Here is a 23,190-nt window from a genome sequence, read left to right on the forward strand (position 1 = left end):
CACCACGGAGCGGAAAACGAGGCTCGTGGTCAAGAGTTCAGTGGAAGCAAACATAGGATAGTAATGTTGTTCAATACATTTTCTTGTGTTTTCAGAGCAGGTTAGGGCTTCATCACCAAACGTAAAGTCACCTGAATGGGAATAAAGCCTCACTGTCATGAGGCTGATGACCTTTAACCCTGTCTGTTGAAAAGCAGTCACTGTAGCGGAAAGGCAAGCTAGAAAACACATCATCAGCGCCAGCAGTTGTTGTTTTAATTGAGAGAATTGGAGAAAATTATTTGGAGAAAATTATTTATTTTTTTGCTCAAAAGTGAGTAAAGAATTGTTTAAACAACCCTTTACTAGCTACCGCTTTAATTAAGACCCTCTTGTCGTCATATCCAACCTGTTGACATCCTCTTATAAAAACACGTCTCGCTGTTTACTCAAATTCTGACCTAACTTTCGCTCTCAATTGGAAATTAGTCCCCCAACAACCAATTACCATGGGTTGTATAAGATCCCCAGAGCCCTGTCACCACCTAGCATCACTCACACACACACACACACACACACACACACACACACACACACACACACACACACACCATACTGCTGATTAAAGGATCTGAGAGGGCATACTCAAATAACTCGCCTCTCTTCACCCATCCGTCCCCCCCCAACACTGCTCAATAATATCTCATTATCTCTTGATTGAGAAATCCTCAGTTCATTTGGATGTGTCTTCCACGCACCGTGAAATGTCGACCTAATACAGCAATCCGTACTAGTGGTAATAACAGCATCCTGCGAGCACAACAGATTTTTACTCACTGAGGCATTAAGTTCTGGCTCATCATCCCGCTACTTTAAAAAACATAGCTGAGGATTGGCTAATGAGAGCCCTTAGCAGACTCATCTTTCATTTGTACGCACAAAAGAAGCCGTCAGCAGTCTGGTCTGGTATTAATAAGAACATCATCTGTGGTGCAGATCTGATTCCTCCACATGTCTGAAAGCCATACCCCAATCAACTGCATCTCAGGCTTTCAAAACACTGCAGATGGATGACTGCCCATGAACTCTCTGCAATCTCTACATTTTCATTTATCTTTCTTGTTTTTTTAAATTATCCTCAACAAGCACATAAAAATGCCCCGAACGCCATTACTTGCACCATTGTTTTACGGTTATTAATGTCATTTCCATATTTCCTCTTAAGCGACTGGCGCTATACTTATTAATTTCAATGATAAGATCATCCATTAAGGTACGCTGAGCAGATTCCCTCAGAAGTGTGTACTGTCCACATTCAGCCATGCATGTTGTGATAAATCGCTGGGAGAAGTCAAGCTCTCACTACTGTGACCACGGAGTATTAATCACAGCAGGACAGATTATTACCCGTCCTCCATCCATCTTTTGCTGGTGACATTGCGGCATCTAAACAAACAATAGTGTGTTGGTATTATCCACAACGTGCAGTATGTTATAAGGCAGTGGCAGACACTTGTTACGGATCCTCGGGTGGAGAGAATCTAGCCTCTGCTGGAAAACTGACTTGCTGTACTTTTTAGGATGATATGATGATTTATTTGCAGAATTGTAGTAATAGTAGTAATAGGGCTGCTAGAAGACAGTGAGATGAATTAACGCTGTCACTAAGGCTGATTGTTGCACTGCGAATGCATTCATGACATTTTTTTTTTTTATTTACGGGTTGATTATGAGTAACAAGAGTTTCTTTCTTTGTCCTGCAGCATCTCCAACTGTCCCTCCGCTGCATTCGGAGCATTTCAAACCCTGCCATGAGAAGGACCTGGCCTACTGCCTGAACGGTGGCGAATGCTTTGTCATCGAGACCCTTAGTGGGCCTCACAAGCACTGCAAGTAAGTGACCGATCTGCGTTTTTTTGTTGTTGTTGATCTTATTATTTAAATGCCTCCTCTTCTATTGAATGTTTCCTGTTTCTTCCTGCTCTTGGTTTCGCTCTTTCTAAGAGAATCCAAGAGGAATGGTCAGGGTGTGGCTGAGCACCCCGTTCTCACTCCCAACTCGTCAAATACTGACGTTTGGTCAGTGTCTTTTCATCACAAATCAATTTCAGTATCAATCACTCCTCTCCCTCACTGTATGTTTGTGAGGTGGCTCTGAGAAGGTTTGCCTGCTCCTTCAGGGAGTAGGGTAGCTTTGTTCCAATGCATTTTAAGATCGAGTCATTGCAATAAAAGTCATTTAATTAAAAGTTTTAAAACTAAACAAATCTACTTCTCTGCCATTGATCTGCATGTTCAAACAGTCATAATTTCTCCACTAAGAGCATTATACATTTTTTCCATCTTTTGCTATCCTGCAGCTGTGCTGGAAGCGTATTTGGAAAACTATTAGTAAATTAATGTTTGTTTGGAACATATCAAACATACGGATCAACAGCTGAGAGGTGGACTAAACAGAAAATGTTAGAAATGTTTCTATGGAGATTTAGATTTTTCTTTTTTCCATTACTCTGTTAGAATCTGTAGTAACTGCTCTAAGTGTGTGTGTGTGTGTAAGTGTGTGTGTGTGTGTGTGTGTGTGTGTGTGTGTGTGTGTGTGTGTGTGTGTGTGTGTGTGTGTGTGTGTGTGTGTGCGAGCCTTCTTTGTCCCAGATTTGAGAGTAGAGCTCATGGGCACTTATCCTCTTCAAAAGTGGGGCCCTTTACTAATTAAGTCCCAGAACAACTTCTTCTCAGAATCTCACCGCGGGACTTCCACCCGACCTGTTTTTCAAAGGGCCTGTTTTGCCCTCCCCGGGGTGCTAGTATTCATCCGTATGTGTGTACAAGTGTGTACAGGGAGATTGGGTGTATGATGATGATGATCATGATGAGGGTTGGGTTTTGGCTCAGCAATGTAAATGAGACAAAGTTGAACACAAGATGCAATGATGCCAGTGCACGTGAACACACATTCAGTCATGATGTGCACACATGCACACAGGCAACCAATGTATTTACATTAGATGTGGGAATCACCAGAGGCCCCAGGATACGTTATCATCACGATACTTATGTCACAATGCGATATTGTTGCAATTTTAAACATATTGCGATATTCTGTGGTATATTGCCATTTTTCTTACCTTTTTTCCAACTTCAAATTATGTCCCTAAAGGAAAACTTTGTCCACATCTGCTATCTAAAAAGATACATTTCTCTGAAAAAAAGGGATTTTATTATTCTAATACCAAAAAGTGAAATTCTAATGTTTATGTAATTTATATAAAAAAAGATCGGTACATCGGCGTCCCTGTATTGACACAGAAATGCCTCGGAAAATATCGCGATAACATGCTGTATCAAACTTTTTTTTCCACCCCTAGTTTACATTTCCAGTTACAGAGGAAATGTGTTATTGGTTTTTTTTAACTGTAAAATGTTCGGTATGAAATTCACTTGCATGGTGCAGGATCAGATTTCCTCCCTATCCCCAACTTTATTTGTTTGAGTTGGATCAAGTCCTTGATATGCTCTAAAACAAACAGACTACATTGGGTATCTGCATACAAGTTGGCGCAGTTGTAGGTGCATATAGTGCACTAGGGCTGGGCAATTTATCGATATTATATCGCTATCATGATATGAGACTAGTTATCGTCTTTAATTTGCATTATAGTAAAGTGATGTCATTTTCTGAACTGTTCTAGTCGTTCTATTATTTGCCTTTACCCACTTAGTCACTATGTCCACGTTACTGATGATTATTTATCAAATATCTAATTGTAAAGATATTTAGTGAAAGCACCAATAGTCAACCCTACAATATCGCCACAATATTGACATCAAGGAATTTGGTCAAGAATATAATCATGTTTGATTTTCTCCATATCGCCCAGTGCACCTGTCATACAGTTTGGGCGGCACACAGACTACACTTATAGACATGACCAAATGACAAATCCACACAGCTGCAGCCAAAGTATAATTTGGACTTTAGTGATACAAGATATGGTAACACTTTACTTGAAGGTATCGACATAATTGTGACATGACACTGTCATAACTATGACATGACACTGTCATGAACGCGTCATAAACGTTATGAACAAGTCATAAACGTTTATATCTTCTGTCATTAAGTGTCATTTGGTTTTTGTCATGACAAGTGGACATTGTTTGGGTTGTCTTGATTATGACAACTTGACATTAATCAAAGTGACATTACCAGACAACCCGGTCTCACGGCAGTTCGTGTAAATGTCCACGTTATTCTTAATCTATTTATACTTGTTCACGGAGACGTTTTTCTCGTTTTTTACGTGGAACTGTCACGTTATTTTTTACGTGTAAATGTCACCATATTTTCTCGGGAGCGGACGGAGGCGGCGGGGTAGCTGTCGCCCATAAGCCGGGAGGCGCCCGCGAGACGGCCGCCGGGCGACGGCCCGCTGGGGACGCCCCACAATAACGGGATGGCGGAGGAAAGGGCGCCTTAAACGCCGGAGAAAGGACGCCTTAAACGCCGGGGAAAGGACGCGATCCCCGCTCGCCCGGGTGAAAGTCCTGTGTTGTTTGACCCATCCACCACCCCGACCAACCTCCCTACGCGGATTTCGGCTTTTTATATCACTCCCTACAATTTCGTGCTGTGGCCACAAAATATGCTTCCCATTGAAATACATTACTTCACATTTTCGTGTTGTCCACCACGTAAAAAACGACAAAAACGTCTCCGTGAACACGTATCAATAGATTCAAATAACGTCACATTTACACGAACTTCCATGAGACCGGGCTGTACCAGAAGTTGTCTTAGTCCTGACAAATTGACATTAAATTAGTTTGGGATGTCTTGTAATGATAACTTGACATTAATCAAAGTGACATTACCAGAAGTTGTCTTAGTCATGACAAATTGACATTAAATTAGTTTGGGATGTCTTGTAATGATAACTTGACATTAACCAGGATGACATTACAAGAAGATGTATTTGTCATGACAACTTGACATTACATTTCTTTGGAGTGTCCTTATTAAGAAAACTTGACAAACAGGATGGCATTATGTCAAGATGTCATGACAAAGACATCCTCTGGTAATGTCATCCTGGTTAATGTCAACTTGTCATTACAAAAACATCCCAAACAAATGTAATGTCAACTTGTCATTACAAAAACATCCCAAACAAATGTAATGTCAACTTGTCATGACCAAGACAACTTCTGGTAATGTCACTTTGATTAATGTCAACTTGTCATAATCAAGACAACCCAAACAATGTCAACTTGTCATGACAAAACCCGAATGACAATTAACGACAGAAGTCATAAACGTTTTACTTGTTTCATGTGTCATGTCATAGTTATGACAGTGTCATGTCATGATTATGTTGATACCTTCAATAAAGTGTTACCCAAGATACTGCTCCCTGTGGATAGTTTTTTAGGAACAAGTGGACTGACAATTAGGTTTCTGCACCAGAAAACTACCTGCGCTGAGCAGGTTTTTCTTAACCCCTACCCTGATAGAAACCATCTCTTGTTTACATGTCATTTAAGAAATCATATTACATAAGGAACAACTGGATCCTTAAAGGTGTTAGTTTTATAAGTTGTATCTACTGCACCTTTAAGCGAATGCACTAAAAGATTTAACAACTTTAGTCTGTCTTGTGCAGTGTTCAGTATATCGTCCGCTGTGTAATCCAGTCAAAAGTCAACCAAAGTCCACGGCACACAGTTCTTTTATTTCAGAAAGTGATGATAGTTGAAAGAGAGGAGGGGAGGTAGGATGACACAGGCAGAGAAGAGAGAGAGAGAGAGAGAGAGAGAGCAGTAGAGAAACTGCGAGGTGTAGGCGGACGAGGAGTTGGAGATGAGGGAGGGCCTCCCATGCTTGCTGCCGTTGCTATGACAACATAATCTGTGGACAAGCGTGTTGCGCGTTAAAGAGCTAAGCGTCGAAAATTACATTACTATGAGGCCTTGAACACACGTGTACTTGTTCATTATGTGTGTTTGTGTATATGAGGAGAGAAAAAATTTACGTTGATCTGTACTCTTAATGTGTGGGTAATGCGCTCTCAAAAGGAAAGACATGGACCATCAAACAATATGGCATCCAATTTAATTACAACAAAGCGGTTTGTAAGTCGTGGACAACGATGAAAAATAAAAAAAAAAAAAATTAAATAGGAGGGTAATATTTGCTAGTTTGGAATTAAGGCAAGGACTCAAATCCTTTGTACAAATATTGTATAAACTGATGTACTTTCTGAGTGAGGCTCTTAAAGGTTCACTATGAGTTCCTGCGTGGTTTCAGCGCGATTTCATTTTTGTATCAAACTGTAGGCATATGTCCTTGATCCGCTGATTGGCTGGAACCTAGTTTATTGTATTTTAGTGCACAGCCTGTGCCCCTAGTGTTTGTTTGACGTTTACGACCCCTGTGTTGTCTCTCGAGACCGGGCTTTTTCACCGTGTATTCAGGGGCAGGCAGCTAGCAGATCAAGGAGAGATTCCTATGATTTGAGACAAAAATTAAATTGCGCTGAAACCATGCAGGAACTCATAGTGCACCTTTAAGTGACTAAAGGCTAGAAAATAAATGCTGTACTCCTACAATTAACCATAGAAGAAAAAAGAGAGGACACACTGTGTTTCAATTGACATGCTGTTAGAAATTAATTTATCCTCATTAACAAAAGAATGACAAATTTCACCCCAGGCACAGGATCAATGCATAATCTGATTCAATTTGTGTTTGCAACAAATTGAGACAAATCAGTTTGTAAAAGGGTGATCAATCCAAACGTTAATGAATGAATTTAGCCGGTTTGTGGCATTATTTGTCACAGAATAAATCATTTTTTATCTGCGAGATGAAACTTGATCCTCTTTGCAATGATTTTTTTTTCTTCTTTTTTTACAAAAAGTCGTAACTCAAGTATCAAGTGCCATTTTCGAACCAGTTTATAAAACAAGCACCGATCGTCCCCCAGAGCGCTGTTTAGTGCTGTCGGTGTGCGATGGTTATGTTTGTCAGCCCACGGGGACGGATGCAGAGAGGGAAAAAACTCAATGTGAGTCATAAGGCCTGCTCGTTCTCTCTCACACACACAGACAAAAAGACACGCACGTGTGTGTGTGCACGCACACACACATGCACACACACACACACACACACACACAGACACACACACACCAGTGCTCACTGCTTCGGGCAACATAGTCAGGCATTCAATCATTAGTGCTCAGCTAACCAGTAAATTAGTCAATGTGCTAAGATAATATTTTCAGAACATGGCAAGAGGCCAAGGCATTCAGTTATAAAAGTATGTGATGTTGAATTTGATTAATTACTTCCTAAGTTTAGTGGGATTTTCCCAAAAAGAATAGAAACTCTAATTATAGTTTACTGGTTCAAATGATGTCTATTTAAATATATACTTGCATGAAGTATATACTCTTACTCTCGTTTCGATCTTTATTTTATATTCTGCGTCTTGTGGTCGCTCTCTGACTAACTAATCCACAGTTTCTTAATTGCCTCAGTCTCTCTGTTGAGCCCAAGGACCTGGGGATTTAGCTTTACCTCTTCTTACTGGACACTGTTTATTTATTCTGTCTTTCGGAGGTGCGATGGATTTGATTTCTGGCCCGCTTATTATTCATTTCCTCCTGCCAGTGTGACCGGGCAGAAAGGTTCTCCCTCGGTCTGGTTAGAAACGTGGGCTAGCTAAGCCCATCTCATCGGCCTCTGTCAAGAGGCTATTTCAGAGCAATAGAAAGGCAATCTCACCTGGCAGGTGGAGGTAGCGGGGGTTTGAAGGAGATCCCTGCAAAGCCCCGCCAATGAGACCTGGGTCTGACACAGACACTTTCTAGAGGGGAGAAACCGATATATGAAACACATACACACACACACACACACACACAGTGAGTGTCAGAGTTTGTGTGCTGGGAGCTAAGACGTTGGCCCAGACTGTGTTGCAGGTTGGAAAGTTGACCTCTCACCAACTGAGGGTCTTTTTCAGGAGGATATTGTTAAATCCTGCTGCAAGTCCAGTGCTGACGTTTTTTTTTTAAACATACATAGTGGCGGAACGATTGCCGCTGTAAGGCTTCATGTGAGAAGTGTGGGTTTAATCTACACCCTCTCATTGCACACAGATCTTGAATTAATCAACAGTATCTGACTCAAGGATATTTGTGGTAGAAATGATAAGCAGCAATGTCAGAAAAAATGCATTACTTTCATCTTTTGCTTAACAATTTGGCTTCATGAGAGCGTCTAACAAAGGCTTGAAACAAAATGCACTGCTGCCCTCGCTGACATTGTGCATGCCCAGCATGTGCTTCTCTAACTAACGCTTGCTATTCATCCATCTTCCTCTTCTTTTACATCATCCACCTATTTCATCACAGATTCCTCCTGCTAGTGATAGGGACTTCTGTATGAGCATTGTATTTTACAAAACAACATGTCAACATGTCTCCCGGCAATGCAATATAAAGGTTAAAAACCCAACTAGAAAGAGCTTGACAAGTGTTGTGACTTAAATAGCAACGAAAACAAAGATAATCAAGTAAATCACTTAAAGGTGCAATATGTAATATTGTATGTAATACTGGCAGCTAGCGGTTAAAATAGTTCCTGCACTACCAATTCAAAATACTGGAGAGTCGTTTCCCCCGCCCCCTCCTGCCCAGACTCGAAGTTCACGGGGGTTGCCAGGCTGAGACCGCAGCATTCACAACAATGTTGCTAGACGCTTTTCTCACATAGCCAGACATTACTCCACAGCACAGCAGAGTAGCTAACGTTAGATGCTAGTCTCACATAGCCAGACATTACTCCACAGCACAGCAGAGTCCTAACGTTAGATGCTAGTCTCACATAGCCAGACATTACTCCACAGCACAGCGGAGTCTTTTATATATGTCAATGAGCGGAGTAGCTAACGTTAGACGAGGACCACAATGGAAATAAGTTTGTAACTTTCTTGTGTTATCCTCGACAGTTCTGATAAATGTACAATGTCACTGTGTTGGCATTTTGTTATGCATTTATTTCAAATCAATCAATCAATCAATCAAAAATGCTGGCTATATTGACAGTCATAAAAGCCCGTGCTCACGCGGAGCCATAGATATATACACGACGCGGAGCTCTGTAACCAACTGACAGACACACTTTTTCGGCTTAAAATTACAGTATGAACCGCTAAAAACACAACAACCTCACCGTCCTCTCCACACGCCTGTCAGGCACACTTCCTCGGCTTAGAATTACAATACGAAACGTAAAAAATCCGCAAATACCACTACCCGCCGTGGAACACACTTCATTGGCTTAGAATTACGGCAACAATCGCTAAACACACTGCAAACTCACAGTGCTCTCTTTCCGATTTACAGCCCCCCTCTCGTGGCTTAAAATAACTCACCGTTGTCGGCTCCAGCTGCTGAACTACCCGTTGTAAACAGCCATGGCCCGCTTGCCTGGTCCTCCCGGTAACGTTAGCAGTTAACAGGATTAGCATGGCGGCGTTAGCCAGGACCAGTCGGGATCACTTTACTGGCTATGTCTCAATTGTTTTTGCGAGTAACCAACTCGGGTACTCTAGCTATATAATTCAATGTGAGTACACAAATGTTGAAATGACATAAAATGGCCGTCCCTAGTGACTGTGATAAATTAGCCTGAAGCTATGCTTACCTGTTCAGGAGGAAATAAGCCAATTCTGCGTCCTTTTGGGATCTAAGCTGTCTCCATCTTTCAAATACATCTCCAATATTTAGCAGGGGGTTGTTACGTCTCTGGTCACACAACTGTTAGAAACATGCTGTTTTCTTTTTTTTAGGTTGGGTAGAATCTATCTCCGTTGATCCTGTTCGTTTGTGTGCTGCTTTCATAGCTGTACTACCGTTACAGCTGTAGCGTGCAGGGTTTACGTTTTTACAGGTATATCTGGCAACCCGGCCTGGCTGTCAAACTGAGCCGTTGATAACAACACACAGATCAAAACATAAACAGAAATTCCGTCACGGAATGTAAATTTCAAAAAGAAAAAATACTGACATTAGCATTGTTGTCAGAAAAGATAGTATTTCAGTTTAACATGTTTCCTTAATATCTGATGAGGCATTGGTGTCATTTTATGATTTATTACAGTACAAATATTACATATTGGACCTTTAAATACCAATGGTTCCTGCACAAGGTAAAGAACAAGGAAGGTGGGGGAATGTTGTGCGGCAGGCAAACCACTTCTTTCTAAAGTGCAATCCTCCTTCCCTCACTCACAATCCTCCTGATCCTCCTTCCTGTCTCGCTGGACTCCAGTTCCTTTCCTGGGTGACCTTAGGCTTTTTCAAAGCGTTCAGCCACGTACTACTGCCACCAGATTGACTTGGGCCTCACAGGTGCAACGAGCGGCTGCTCAGTGGAAAGCATAACATTACCTTTCCCGCTCACCCACACATACACACACTGCCAAGCCAATTAACCAGAAGCCGGCATGAAATTGAAAACATAGCAGCAATAACACACATCTAAGCTGCCAGTTTACAAGGAGATTTAAAAAGAACAGGCACCTGAAGCATCTGGAAGGGAATGACCGCATCCCAGTGCCATACTAAATATTCTTAATATTATTTTATATGTAACCTGTAAAATATTCCATAGTATACAGTAGAGGCCAAAGTTTTGGACACACCTTCTCATTCAATGCGTTTCCTTTTTATTTTCATGACTATTTACATTGTAGATTCTCACTGAAGGCATTAAAACTATGAATGAACACATATGGAATTATGTACTTAACAAAAAAGTGTGAAATAACTGAAAACATGTCTTATATTTTAGATTCTTCAAAGTAGCCACCCTTTGCTTTTTTATTAATAAGGGAAATCCACTAATTAACCCTGACAAAGCACACCTGTGAAGTGAAAACCATTTCAGGTGACTACCTCATGAAGCTCATTGAGAGAACACCAAGGGTTTGCAGAGTTATCAAAAAAAGCAAAGGGTGGCTACTTTGAAGAATCTAAAATATAAGACATGTTTTCAGTTATTTCACACTTTTTTGTTAAGTACATAATTCCATATGTGTTCATTCATAGTTGTGATGCCTTCAGTGAGAATCTACAATGTAAATAGTCATGAAAATAAAGAAACACATTGAATGAGAAGGTGTGTCCAAACTTTTGGCCTGTACTGTATATGTTTTATAAATGGAAAAGGAAATCGAACTGTGACTGTGCTTTTTTTGTTTTTCTGAGATCTTTTGATGTCCAAAAAGCTTCTACTTTTCAACCAAATTTCACCCAGATTTAACTAAGACATCCAGACATATTTTGACAGCCAAATCATCAAATTAGTGCTATTGGGTTGTAAACATACTACATACCGAAAAGCTGTTAAAAAAATATCTAAGAAATAAACAAGTGAGAAAATGTCGCTCTCCAAGGTGCTGAATTCTCCAACAGTCTCTGGGCATTTAAAAGGGCGCTGTATGCATCCCCTCACACAAAAACACACACATGTGAGTGTCTGTCACCCCAAGAGACCCACAACATCCCATCAGTGAGCATAACAGGAGTCAAGGAATCTATAGAGAGGTCAATGCATTATGTGCATTATTGTTTCTGACAACAGGAATCTACCTTGACAGGGAAAAGCCTCTGAGATGGGTGTGTCGAATGCCATCTAATGCTATAGAAAGTGTTTGTCTTTGTTTGTTTGTGTGTATGCGTGTGTGTGTGTGTGTGTGTGTGTGTGTGTTCCTGTAAACAGCAGTGTAAAGGTGTATTATCATTACAGGAAGAAAAAAAATCTACTCCTGCCTACTTTTAGAAAACCATCTGGTTGCGGTTAAAATAGAAAACAGCTATTTTTTTCACTTGTTCTCTTGCTTTCTTCCTGTTTTTGTTTTTTTCGCCCTTACCCTTCCCTCCCTCTCTCTTTTTTTCTCTCTCTCAATCTCTGTTGCTCCGTCGATCTCTCTCAACCCTCATCGCCATCTGTGCGATAATAATGGCACACCAGTGGGAGTTTGACTGGTGTCTCTCTGACAGTAATAAACAAGGCTGATGCCGTGGCATGCTTTCGAGGTGGGAGAAAATTAAACAGATAAGAGACCGCATATCGTGGCACTAAGGCGCCGCTTTCGGCAAGTGAATCCTCCAAGACACCAAGAGGAGCACTTAGCGTGCCTGGGAACAGAAAAGAAAAGCTGGGAGAGACCCAAGGAGGGAGGGAAATGAATACAAACCAGGAAACAGGCGATAAGAGGGCTTTTTCTGGTGACATGGCAACTGAGAGAAGTTCAGTGTGAGCGATGGTGGCCAAACATCAGTATGTCCCTGTGAGCCGATTTAATTAGCACACAATGAAGGCTTAATGATCTCTTGGCAGCTCAGTCAGGGTGTTCTATAAAAGGAAGTCAATGCAGTACAGAGAGATCAGCCATCATCTTTCTGTTTTTCATCATCCTCACTGTTTTATATTCTTTTTCTAGCTATCTGAGCTACATTTTGTGCTTGACTAGAAAATAAAATGCAACAGTGGCTTGTGATCTTGCTTTAAGTATCCAGAAAACTTTATTGTCTGTCATGACAGAAAAGCATCTTAGACATGGCTTAGCAAACTGTGCAAAACCAAACTCGGACAGTAAACCTACAATAACTTATAAAAAGTAATTTAGCTTCACAAATTATTGTTACTATAACTGCCATTGTTCATCATTCCAACTGCTATAATTATTATGAATCATATTTCTCTATATCTGTATTTCTGTATAAGTGTCTGTGTCTAAACCGGCAGCGACAAATGCCGCCCACCTAGAGCCTGGGTCTGTCCCAGGTTTCGGCCTAAAAGGAAGATTTCCCTCGCCACTGTCACACCAAATGCTTGCTCGTCGGAACTTGTTGGCTCTTTGTAAAATATAGAGTGTGGCCTGGACCTAGTCTATCTGTAAAGTGTCTTGAGATACCTTTTGTTATGATTTGATACAATGAAAAAAATTGAACTGAATTGAATAGAAATCAACGTAGGTTTTTTGTATTTACAATTAATTGAATGACTACCTGAACCTACAGAGACTACATTGACAGAGCTGCCGGCCTCTTTTAGCCCATTGTTTTGGTTTTACATCACATTTACCGTTTTGGCTGATCTTGCTGCTCTCATTAACTCATGTCAAGCAGCAGCAGGCAGCTAATTCCAGCAAAATAGTTCTGATTACCCCACTGTACATTACCTGCCGAGCACTAAATGGCAGAGAAGTACATTCATCAGTTGGAGAAAACACAACTCCAATTCTAATCTTGCTATTTTTTTGCCTGATGTCGAAATAGCCATGTGTTTGCTAACCATAAACCCAGTGTTTCCATCCAACTCTCAGATTACACAAAGCATATAGCTCATGTATCCCTTTGTATATCCAAATCCAGACCATGAGGACTCTGATGCATTTGTTGCAATTAAAATATGATCATGTGGACCCTGTAATGGGCACTGTGCACCAATTTGGGCTTTAACTCTTAAAGTGCTCATATTATGCTTTTTTGGCTTTTTCCCTTTCCTTTATCATGTTATATCTTTTTTGTGCACGTTTTAGGTTTACAAAGTGAAAAAGCCCAAAGTCCACCCCAAAGGGACTTACCATCTCCAACAGAAAACACTGTTCACCAACTGCTCCAAACAGCTCTATTGTAGTCCAGCCTTTACTTCAGAGACAAACGTGGGTCACTTTGTAACACACGTTATAATGCTCGCCTAGCTGCTAGCGTGGCACGCCCTCATACTCTACAACTGACTGGCTAGCAGTACTTACTGCGCATGTGCGACTCCCAACAAAGATGGAACAGAAGTGAGATGTCTCACTCTGTAGCTAAAACAGAGAACTCAACACACAGGGTGAAAAGAGGAGCTGGTGCAATGTGCAGTACAACAAAAATATGGTGCTTTCTGAAAATTAAACCACATAAACCTATTCTGGTACAACCTCTAAATACAATTATGAACCTGAAAATGAGCATAATATGAGCACTTTACGTATCCTGTGTGAAACAGAGTTTATAACTGTATGTGCATGACTTGTTTCTCTCTATGGAAACGCAAAGGAGTGTTTATATCTAATTAGTGTGTCATTTCCTATAATTTTTCTCAAGCCGACTTCCCAACGCTATTTCCTAGGCTCTCCAACTTCTCGCCTTGCCATTGATTTGTATTGACGTCTTTGTCAGTTTTAATTAGCAAGATTTAACAAGATTTAATCGTGCAATTGCATTAGCTCACTCAGTTTGGTAAACAGCACAGAGGATCCGATTAAGGCTCTTTCACAAACATACACATATATATTGTGTGTGTGTGTGTGTGTGTGTGTGTGTGTGTGTGTGTGTGTGTGTGTGTGTGTGTGTGTGGGTGGAAGAATACTCAACTCTCCTTATGACAAACGTGATGTTGTAAATATGCTGATTTGGGAAAAATGTGACGGCTCTGTCAAAGCCGTCATGATAATAGAATAATAGTATAGGACTAGAGGCTTTTGTCTGTTGTTGGAGTCTGCGGTGTTATATAGATATAGCAACGCACATAGTATGACTTTGACAGAAAGTGACAGGTAATAGAGAATTGGGATGTGCACGGCAACTGATAATCCTTGAAAGCTTTAAAGAATCGTCAAATTAAACACACTGTATAGAAATAATAGTGCTGAGACTAATTACGATCATTATTCACAATGACGGTCTCCTGTGAATGACTCTCACAGCCCGTAGCATTTGGAGCCTGTCTATGCCAACTGCAGCTTCTAAAAGACTGTTTGATAAAGAATATCCTAAAGCAGTCAAATAAAATACAGTATTTTAGTATTTTAATTTATGGTCTTATGATTCTACAGCAGAGATCGCATTAATTCTTGGCAGTAAAAAATATCTTTTGCACAACACCAATAGTGGCCATCAAAGAATAAAAAAAAAACACACTTTTCGCATTAAAATAATAAAGTTGGATACAATTAAAGAACAAACAGTATTATGTAAACCAAGATTTGTTGTACCGAGAGAAGCCTTAGATAAATTACTTTTTACTTTTTCAGTGTAAACTTGCAACGTGAATTAGTGTGCTTGTTGTGAAAAGAAACAAACAGCAGCCATTTTGTGTCAAGATTAACGTTGCTGCAGACTTCCTGATGAACGCCTTTTAGATTGAACAGTGTTTGAATATTGCAAACTGAAGTAGCGACAGTATACTGTCAACGTTGACCTGTTGTGATCGTGAGCACTTTATAATTTCCTTGGGAATTTATTAACACCTTGAAATGCACTTTTTCTTTTTTCCCTCGAAGGTTTGAAAACAAAATCCTCTTAGTCCACACTGTCGGCGGTGTTACTTCACTGTACAAAGAAGCTTTTAGTCTGAATGAAATATGAAAACCCAAGACTACATGTTTGTGTGGTTGCACCATGCCATCAAATGGCAATATTCTCATTCTGTGCGTCATTTTGCACAGTGAAAGCGGTAGTAGGGCTGGTAACGATCGTTTCTCTTCCTGCTATGCTTTTGAAGTGAGTGACAGCCAGGATGTACTTTATTACATAAATCAGTGATACAAATCAGTGAGCTGTGATACGGGAGCTCATTTATATTCCAACACCCACACAGTCGGCTCATCTTTAGGAGGCTCATAATACATTTGGTCATGAGTATTTCGAGGTGTGCTGGGAGACATAATATGCATGCACACATGTTTGACAGCTTTGCCAAACCTGCCAGTGATGCCCTGAGGAAACAGAGAGGGAGAGGCATGACCTTATGGTGAGAGACAAAAGTGAAAGGCTTAAAAGAGAGAGAGCGAGAGAGAGAGAGAGAGAGAGTGATGGGGTTATAGGGAGTGTTTGGCACATCAAAAGGTTGAGTTATATTCCAGCATAATTCTCTATGATGATGCACAAATACACACCGGATGTGAACTGCACAGTAACATTACTCAGCGGTGAAGCCCAGGAGGGTAAGCTAAGGAGATAGGGAGAGGACAAAGGGGAAGACAGCAGTGAGGAAGTAGACATACAGTAATTTGGTGGTGTTCCTAATCAAGGCGTCCCTTTCAAGTCAGCAGGTTTGATGTGTTAATAGGATGCAAATGTATGCAAACGATCGCTCCTTTTCCCTCCAAAACTTTGACTTGCGTTGCGTTTGCATTGCCCCCTCCTCCAGGATGGAGGACTCTCAATAAAAACAAAGAGCGAGCACAGAGAAGCACTATTTATCTTTTTAGCACATAAAAATGAGGAAAAGTTTTTAAGCTGGCCACAAAGGCACCGTAAATTTTGACGTCTACCTTCGGGAATCTTTCCCCAGCGACTGAACTCTGGCACAGCGGTGAATTTTCAGCAAGCATGAGAGGGAAAATGAATGTGACAGTAAAAAAAAGAGGAAGACGCAGAGTAAAATATATATTTACATAAAGTATTGCTGAGAAAAGAAGAGTGACAGAGATTGAGAGAGACAGAGGGGGGAATAACTGAAGACGAGCTGTGTCTGCAATATTAAGCAGGTCTGGAGTTCCTGTGCTACCTGGGAGCTATACTAACCCACTGATGTATGGGGGGGGAGGGTTTCACTGTAGTGCACTTCACTCTGAAATGGCAGCGGCGCCTGCAGCCCAGACATGTCTGTCTCCCACTCTGACTAACACGAAGCAGCTCACCGTCAGTGTGTTTTCAGAAGAGCGGGGCTTGATTACACACACATGAGCACACACGTAGCGAATGTATCCTCTTGCAAGATTGCAAGGCACCCACGCACGGATGTTTCACAAATGTAACGAGGGCTCACACACAATCTCGACATACAGCCGCTCCCTCGCGCACCTCCTCCTCCCTTAGGTGTTCATGAATATTTCATGCTTTCCCGATTCAAAATCTGGTCATGTCACTGTCACGCTAGTCCGTATCCACGACGTTCAACTTCCGGGATTGCTCCGTTGCCTCCGGAAATTCCGCAGGGTTTCAATCTTTTCGGCCGGATGTCCGTCACCTTCCACTTTCTTTGTGTTGTAATTCTAAACTCCGGTCGATTTATGAGGACTACTGCTCCTCAGATCTCTGCAGGGTAATCTGAGTTTTCTGTTGCACGGCTAAAACAACTTTTGAACGTCCACATGTTCCACCAAAACAAGTTCCTTGCCGAGGCTATTTTGCAGCAGCACCGTGGCTCTGCCCGGTGCTTAGCACCGCCCAAGACGATTGTGATTGGTTTAAAGAAATGCCAATAAACCAGAGCACGTTGTCCTCCCATCCCGGAATGCTGTGTGGACTAGCCAGACCCTCCTCCGTTGCGCTGTGGAGGATGGTCTGGCGAAGCGAGACTACTGTCACGCTGGCACTCAGCTGATGGCCATTTCGACATCTCCTACTAGAGGCCCCGTAGTTGTCCTATTGGGCTGCCTTTTCCCAATTACTAACAATTAAATCTTACCTGAAGCAAAAAAAAAATCGCCTGTTGAAATGCTCTTGTTCCATGAGTGTGTTTCCGTTTTTTTTGTAACGTTCTAACAACGCCTTTCAATCCCATTTGTGGTAGCTGCATTTTTTTTTTTCTGTAAAGCTCTTAAAATAGTTGTTGATATGTTTGAAATTTCAACAACCTCTATTCACTGTTGAAGGTTGTGACTTATGGTTGAAAGCTCTGGGAAAAGCTACTATTCCTTGCTACATCCAAGCTCCAAGTAAATACAATTACACTTTCTCCATTTTATTTGAACAACTTCAGCTGCATTTTTTATATATATATAAAGCTCTTAAAATAGTTGTTGATGTGTTTGTAAAGTGGAACTTCAGCAACCTTTAGTCACTGTTGAAGATTTGCACGTATGGTTGAAAGCTCTGGGAAAAGCTACTATTCCCAATGTCTCTACTTCATCCAAGCTCCAATTAAATAAAATTACACGCTGTCCATTTTATTTAAACGACCTAATGTGTAAGTGGTCATGTAACACAAACTCCCATTAACTAAGAGTGGTATTTAGAGCTATTAATATCCCACAATTTCACATGGTGTAGAAGTATGTAGAGGACTTGCATTTTCTTTGGTTATTATTATCAAGAGACTGAGGCAGGAAACAATACACGCTTATTTTGCCTTTTGGTCACCATTATATAGTATTATAATTTCAAAAACGTAACTTTGTCTTATTAAACAGTTTTTAATCCGCTGGTCACAATTGCAACCAACAATGAACACATATGTTGTGTTTACACAACAGTATGCCACAAATAATCTTAGGAAATGTGCACAGTGTGGGTGACGTGTTCATTTAAGGAGTAAAATTCCTGTAGCCTACTCACAATGCAGGGAGAAAATGGAATTCAGTGGCATAAATGCCACCACATATTAATAGCAGCAATACTTTTAGAAAAACATCATGTTACATTGTATTGCTTTCATAGAATCGGTAGGAATAAAGAAATATGTCATGCTGCATGGTAACTTGTTATATATTGCGTTTGAGTAATGAAAACTGGATCAAAACTGAAACCTGCAGGCTTTATATATATATATATGATTACTAGCTGGGAACGATGACAAATGCTGAAAGAATTTGTCTCAATTGAATCGTTTAAATTAATTAAACATTCTAAATGATTTCTAATCAGTGCTCCCACATTTGCATATTGTTTGTCATTACATGTAATGGTTTCTTAGAACGTGTACATGAGTGTGTGTGAGAGTTAAGTGTGAGCGTGGGGGGTTGTGTTTATGGGTGTGTACATAAACACTGCTGGCTATAAAAAGATAATCATGTGCTGCAGAAACATAGCCAATAATGGAGCCATTGTTTTCTTTCTTTTTTGGTCTACTGCGGGGCTGTTTGTGCCTGGCCAAGAGTGACGAAGGTATGTCAAGGTTGCAGCCCCACAATGCTTTGCTTAAGGCTGAATAAGAGTCCAGCTACGGTCATGTGGGCCTGCCATAGATTGAGTCCAGCATCGCCATAGATTGAGTCCAGCATCTGTCAGCAGATCATGATGTACTGTAGGTCTGCCTGACATCCGATTGTCTGTCTTTTGTCAGCTTAGTATTGAGAGAAAAGAGGAGCAACGTGGATGAGTGATGAAGTGAGTGAAGGAGGAAGGGAGGGAGGTAGGTGTATTTGTGTTTGCCTTTGCACATCTCTTAAATGTGAGTAAAAGTCACAGTATCTCCAGAGCCCAATTGCCATATCTGGAGGAGAGGAGAGGAGAGGAGAGGAGAGGAGAGGAGAGGGAGGAGGAGAGGAGAGGAGATCAGAGGAGAGGGGAGAGGAGAGGAGAGGAGGAGAGGAAGTGCATGGATGGGGGACTGTGGGGAGATGATGGCAGTGATATTGATGGATGCAGACAAGCTCTTGTGACAAAGTCTAGCACTTATGTCATTGGAGCACAACCTGTCACACACACACACACACAGACACACACACACACACACACGTACGAAGGCACAAACATATAGCAGCACACATCCTGTAAACATTCACTTATAGAAAAATAGGAACATGCATGCACACAGGCGCCAAAGTCAACACAAAGTACTCATGAAGGAATAGACAAATATACACAGATGCTAGGTACGTGTCTTTTTTTCTTTCAATAGTGTTTCAGTTGCAGTGACTCACTAAGACCTTAAGACCTTACCTTAACCTTAACCTATATCCAAAAAAACCAAAGCCCCTTAGAGAGATAAGGACTGAGGATCAGCCAAAGTGTTCTCTATTTCCCAAAATGTCCCTCTCCGATGTTATGCAATTGACTCTTTACAAAGAAAGAAGTTCAAGAGAAACACACTCACACAAAAACAACACGCTTAGTTGTGTTACATATTGTATATATTACATATCATTGAGTGGTGTTTACCTACAATGACATCACTGTACTAACTCTTAATCTCACACTGTATTATGCACTGTTTACTAATCTTCATTCTAGCCATTAGAATGCAAAAAATCAAAGTACAGGTTCAGTCAACCAGTTCAGGAACTATGCTTCCGGTGACAAATCTGCAAAATGTTTTCACTCCAACCAAATCATCTGTTATACGTTTGTCATCCATCATGCATAATTGCTTTATAATTTTAGCTCCCCCATTTCTGTTTTGCATTGAATCAAGGGACAATAGCATCCATCAACTCTGCTTTTCAAAAATCAAGCAACTTTAGTCGGCACGGCTGACATCTTTAACTAACTTACTTTTGTCAGTTCCTTAGTGGGAATGCTCTGCAAACTGAAAACCCAGAGACAATTAATATGTACAATAGAATTGGGACACAGCTGCCGAAAACACCCCGCTGCGACTGTTTAACAAGGCTGGGTTCCTTTCTGTTACGTTTCTGTGTGTATCTAAGCTGTTTGGAGACAGAAACCAGAGGCCTATTAAGCTTTGCTTTACAATGCATCATATGCATCATATTCTTTTCATATGTACAGTGTTTCTCTTTTTGCTGCAACTGTTGACTGTGATTGTATATCACAGTCAACAGTTGACGTTAAAAAGTACTCTCCTGTTGATGCTCTAAAACATTTCACACACTGTACCTTTTATCGTGTACTCCACAAGATGACTTCTGAAGCATTATTGGCCGATGAGTTGAACATGTTTCAGGTAGTTTTCCCTGTGATGGCTCCTTCCTGACCAACTATAATGACGCTGAAGAAAACAATCATGTGAAGTAAATAGCGACATTTGTAGCCCTTTTAGCAAAAGCTGAACTAACCTTTTGCTCAACCAATTCACATAAAACCTTTTCAAATCTGTTTGTGTTCCCCGACCCTAACTGGATCATGGGAGAGAGTAAAACAGGAGAACCTGAAAAGACGTTGAAGCAACATGAGGTGGAGCGTCAACCACTTTTATCCCCTGCAAGGCACTCAAAAAGAGATTCACGTTTAAAAAAGAAAAACACCACTGACTGTGGGCATTAACTCTGTGTTCAAAATCCAAAATTGACAGATTTCATGTCTACAGTCCATGCCCGAGGCACAATTAAGATATTGTGTGTAATAGCAAAAGTGGAAAAGCAAACACATGCTCACTGATTCAACATTTCCCTTGTTAACCTTGCAGAAATCAAATGTTTTTTGCATGCAAGTTTTTCAATTCCGCTCAGGCGAGCGTTATCGTGTTGCTAAACAAATGTCCACCTGGTTCCCACTGAGCACACATGGGATCCACGCTGACTTTGTTAGCAGCACTGACATGCCCCATTCTGATTTTGTATTCATGTATTTCCGCATTGGGCTTAAAGTGAATAATTTGTAAAGGCAAAGAGAGTGCTCATCAAACTTTCATTCTCAAATGGAGCCCCGGTACTGGCTTTGCATTGTGACACAGCAAAAACAAGGCCCCCCCACACCCACCCCGAAAAGTCAAGCTGTGAATACAACCCTAAACGCTTTGTTGTGTTTTGGGAATGAGGGAAGTGCCAAAGAAATAACTTTTACTATTAAGGCTTTTGTTGAAGGGCCCAGTGGGGGAACTTGCTAATTACGAAATGTTCAAAAAACGTTACTAAACATTAAGAACTTAAAACAATTCGACACTTAGAAAACGTTCCCTGCGGTACTTCATGATGAGAAATTGTGTTGTTGACACAACTTGACACTTGCCTCTGGTCCTTTTCTTAAGGCGGGACATTATATACTTCCAGGGAAAGATTATGCAGCATTTTGAGCACGGCTATTGAAAAGTGCTCAAACTGAATCTGAATTTATTGTCGTTCCTGTGTAACCTTCCAACCTTACCTCCCTTTTACTGAGTGATTTCCTCCTCCTTCCTCTAGTTTACTTTCTCGCGCTCTCTGTCACACTCCTGAGTTAGAAGAGGTCTGGCATTTTTATGTGACAACTTGTGTCACAGCATCATGCAGAGCAAACTGAATGTCAAAGTAGAAAGGATAAGGATCTGAGCGTTGAACAGATTCACAGTGGCCAGAGCCGGTCGGGATGTTTTCTTCTATGTCGACGTGGCGCTGTGCCGCTTGATTCAGGAGGCGGCAGCGAGCTAAAGAACAAAGTGAAGGTTTTATTAAGGTCACAAAGTAACTTTATACCTCCTCTATTAGTGTACGGCAGACTGGCTTATGGAGATACACAGGGCAGATCGATCAGCATTACAGATGGAGTCAGTGGAATTAGCTTTGATATGTGTCATAAATCAGGTGATCTCGACTGGCGAGCTCGCAAGAGTGGCTGCTAATGTCTCCCTGTGTGATACAATAACATCTCTTTGCTGAAATAATGTTATAATGGCACACACGCTCACACACTCACATATGAAGTTGTTTAGAGATTTACTGTGAGCTCATTATTTTTTGCAACTCAAGATGCTCGTTCCACATGCCTTACATTAGATAATTATGCTTCCATATATATACATACACAGCTTATTATAGCATATTTTCAAGCGTTTTAACTTTGTACACTACTGAGATATAATTACACAACATCAAAGCTTTGGAATTTGTGCTGTGGCGAGCCGCTTATAGGGATGGTAAATGAAACATGACCAAAATAATGCAGGGTGGTGTTTTCTTTACTGTACCTTAATACATTCTCAGAGGAATTTGGTTCTACATTTTAGTTCTACAGCTGGAAGTAGCTCTTTGTTTTTTTTTAATTGTGTTGTACTGCAAGAACAATGGAAGATACATTTGAGCTGCATTGTGCAATGGCAAAATTTATTGCTGTACTTTCATTCACGTGGTTTGTAGCTAACGGCCATGTGTTATACGATGTCGTTATTTATTGGTAAGTACTGCACTATTTTGTGCTTACTTATTATGTTCTAAATAGGATTGTTATAAGATACGTTTCATTGTGTTTTAGGATGCCTTTTTTAACAGCTGGCCATGGACAACAGATAAATGCCCTCTGGTGTTTTTCTGTTTTATCAATGAGCATTGTCCCTGTCAAATAAAAAAATAAAAAAATAGCATAGAAGCACATCACATTATCTCTTTATGTTTAAAAATGTCAAAAATTCAAACTCATTTTCTGAATAAACAAATAAATGTCCATACTCACACTCATAATTATCTTCACAAATAAGAGAAAAAAATAGAAAAAGGATTTGAGACCATTTAACTTTGGTCTTCAAGACCATTATACTGAGGCTGTTATTAAATAAATGGCAGACAGCTGCGTTTACTCGCTTCTTCTGTTTCATAGTTGCATAGGTGCCGGTTC

At 40.7% G+C, this 23,190-nt stretch overlaps 1 protein-coding gene across 1 annotated transcript in view; it reads left to right on the forward strand.

Annotated features, from left to right (window-relative positions):
- The window catches only part of LOC120548190 (pro-neuregulin-3, membrane-bound isoform), a 411,125-nt gene that overhangs the window by 258,493 nt on the left and 129,442 nt on the right, over positions 1–23,190 (forward strand). Inside the window, 1 exon segment of the mRNA XM_039784271.1 lies at positions 1,743–1,872. Within this exon segment, the coding sequence (XP_039640205.1) occupies positions 1,743–1,872 (130 nt within the window).

The sequence above is a fragment of the Perca fluviatilis genome, chromosome 19 (genome assembly GCF_010015445.1).
Source record: "Perca fluviatilis chromosome 19, GENO_Pfluv_1.0, whole genome shotgun sequence".
NCBI lineage: Eukaryota > Metazoa > Chordata > Actinopteri > Perciformes > Percidae > Perca > Perca fluviatilis.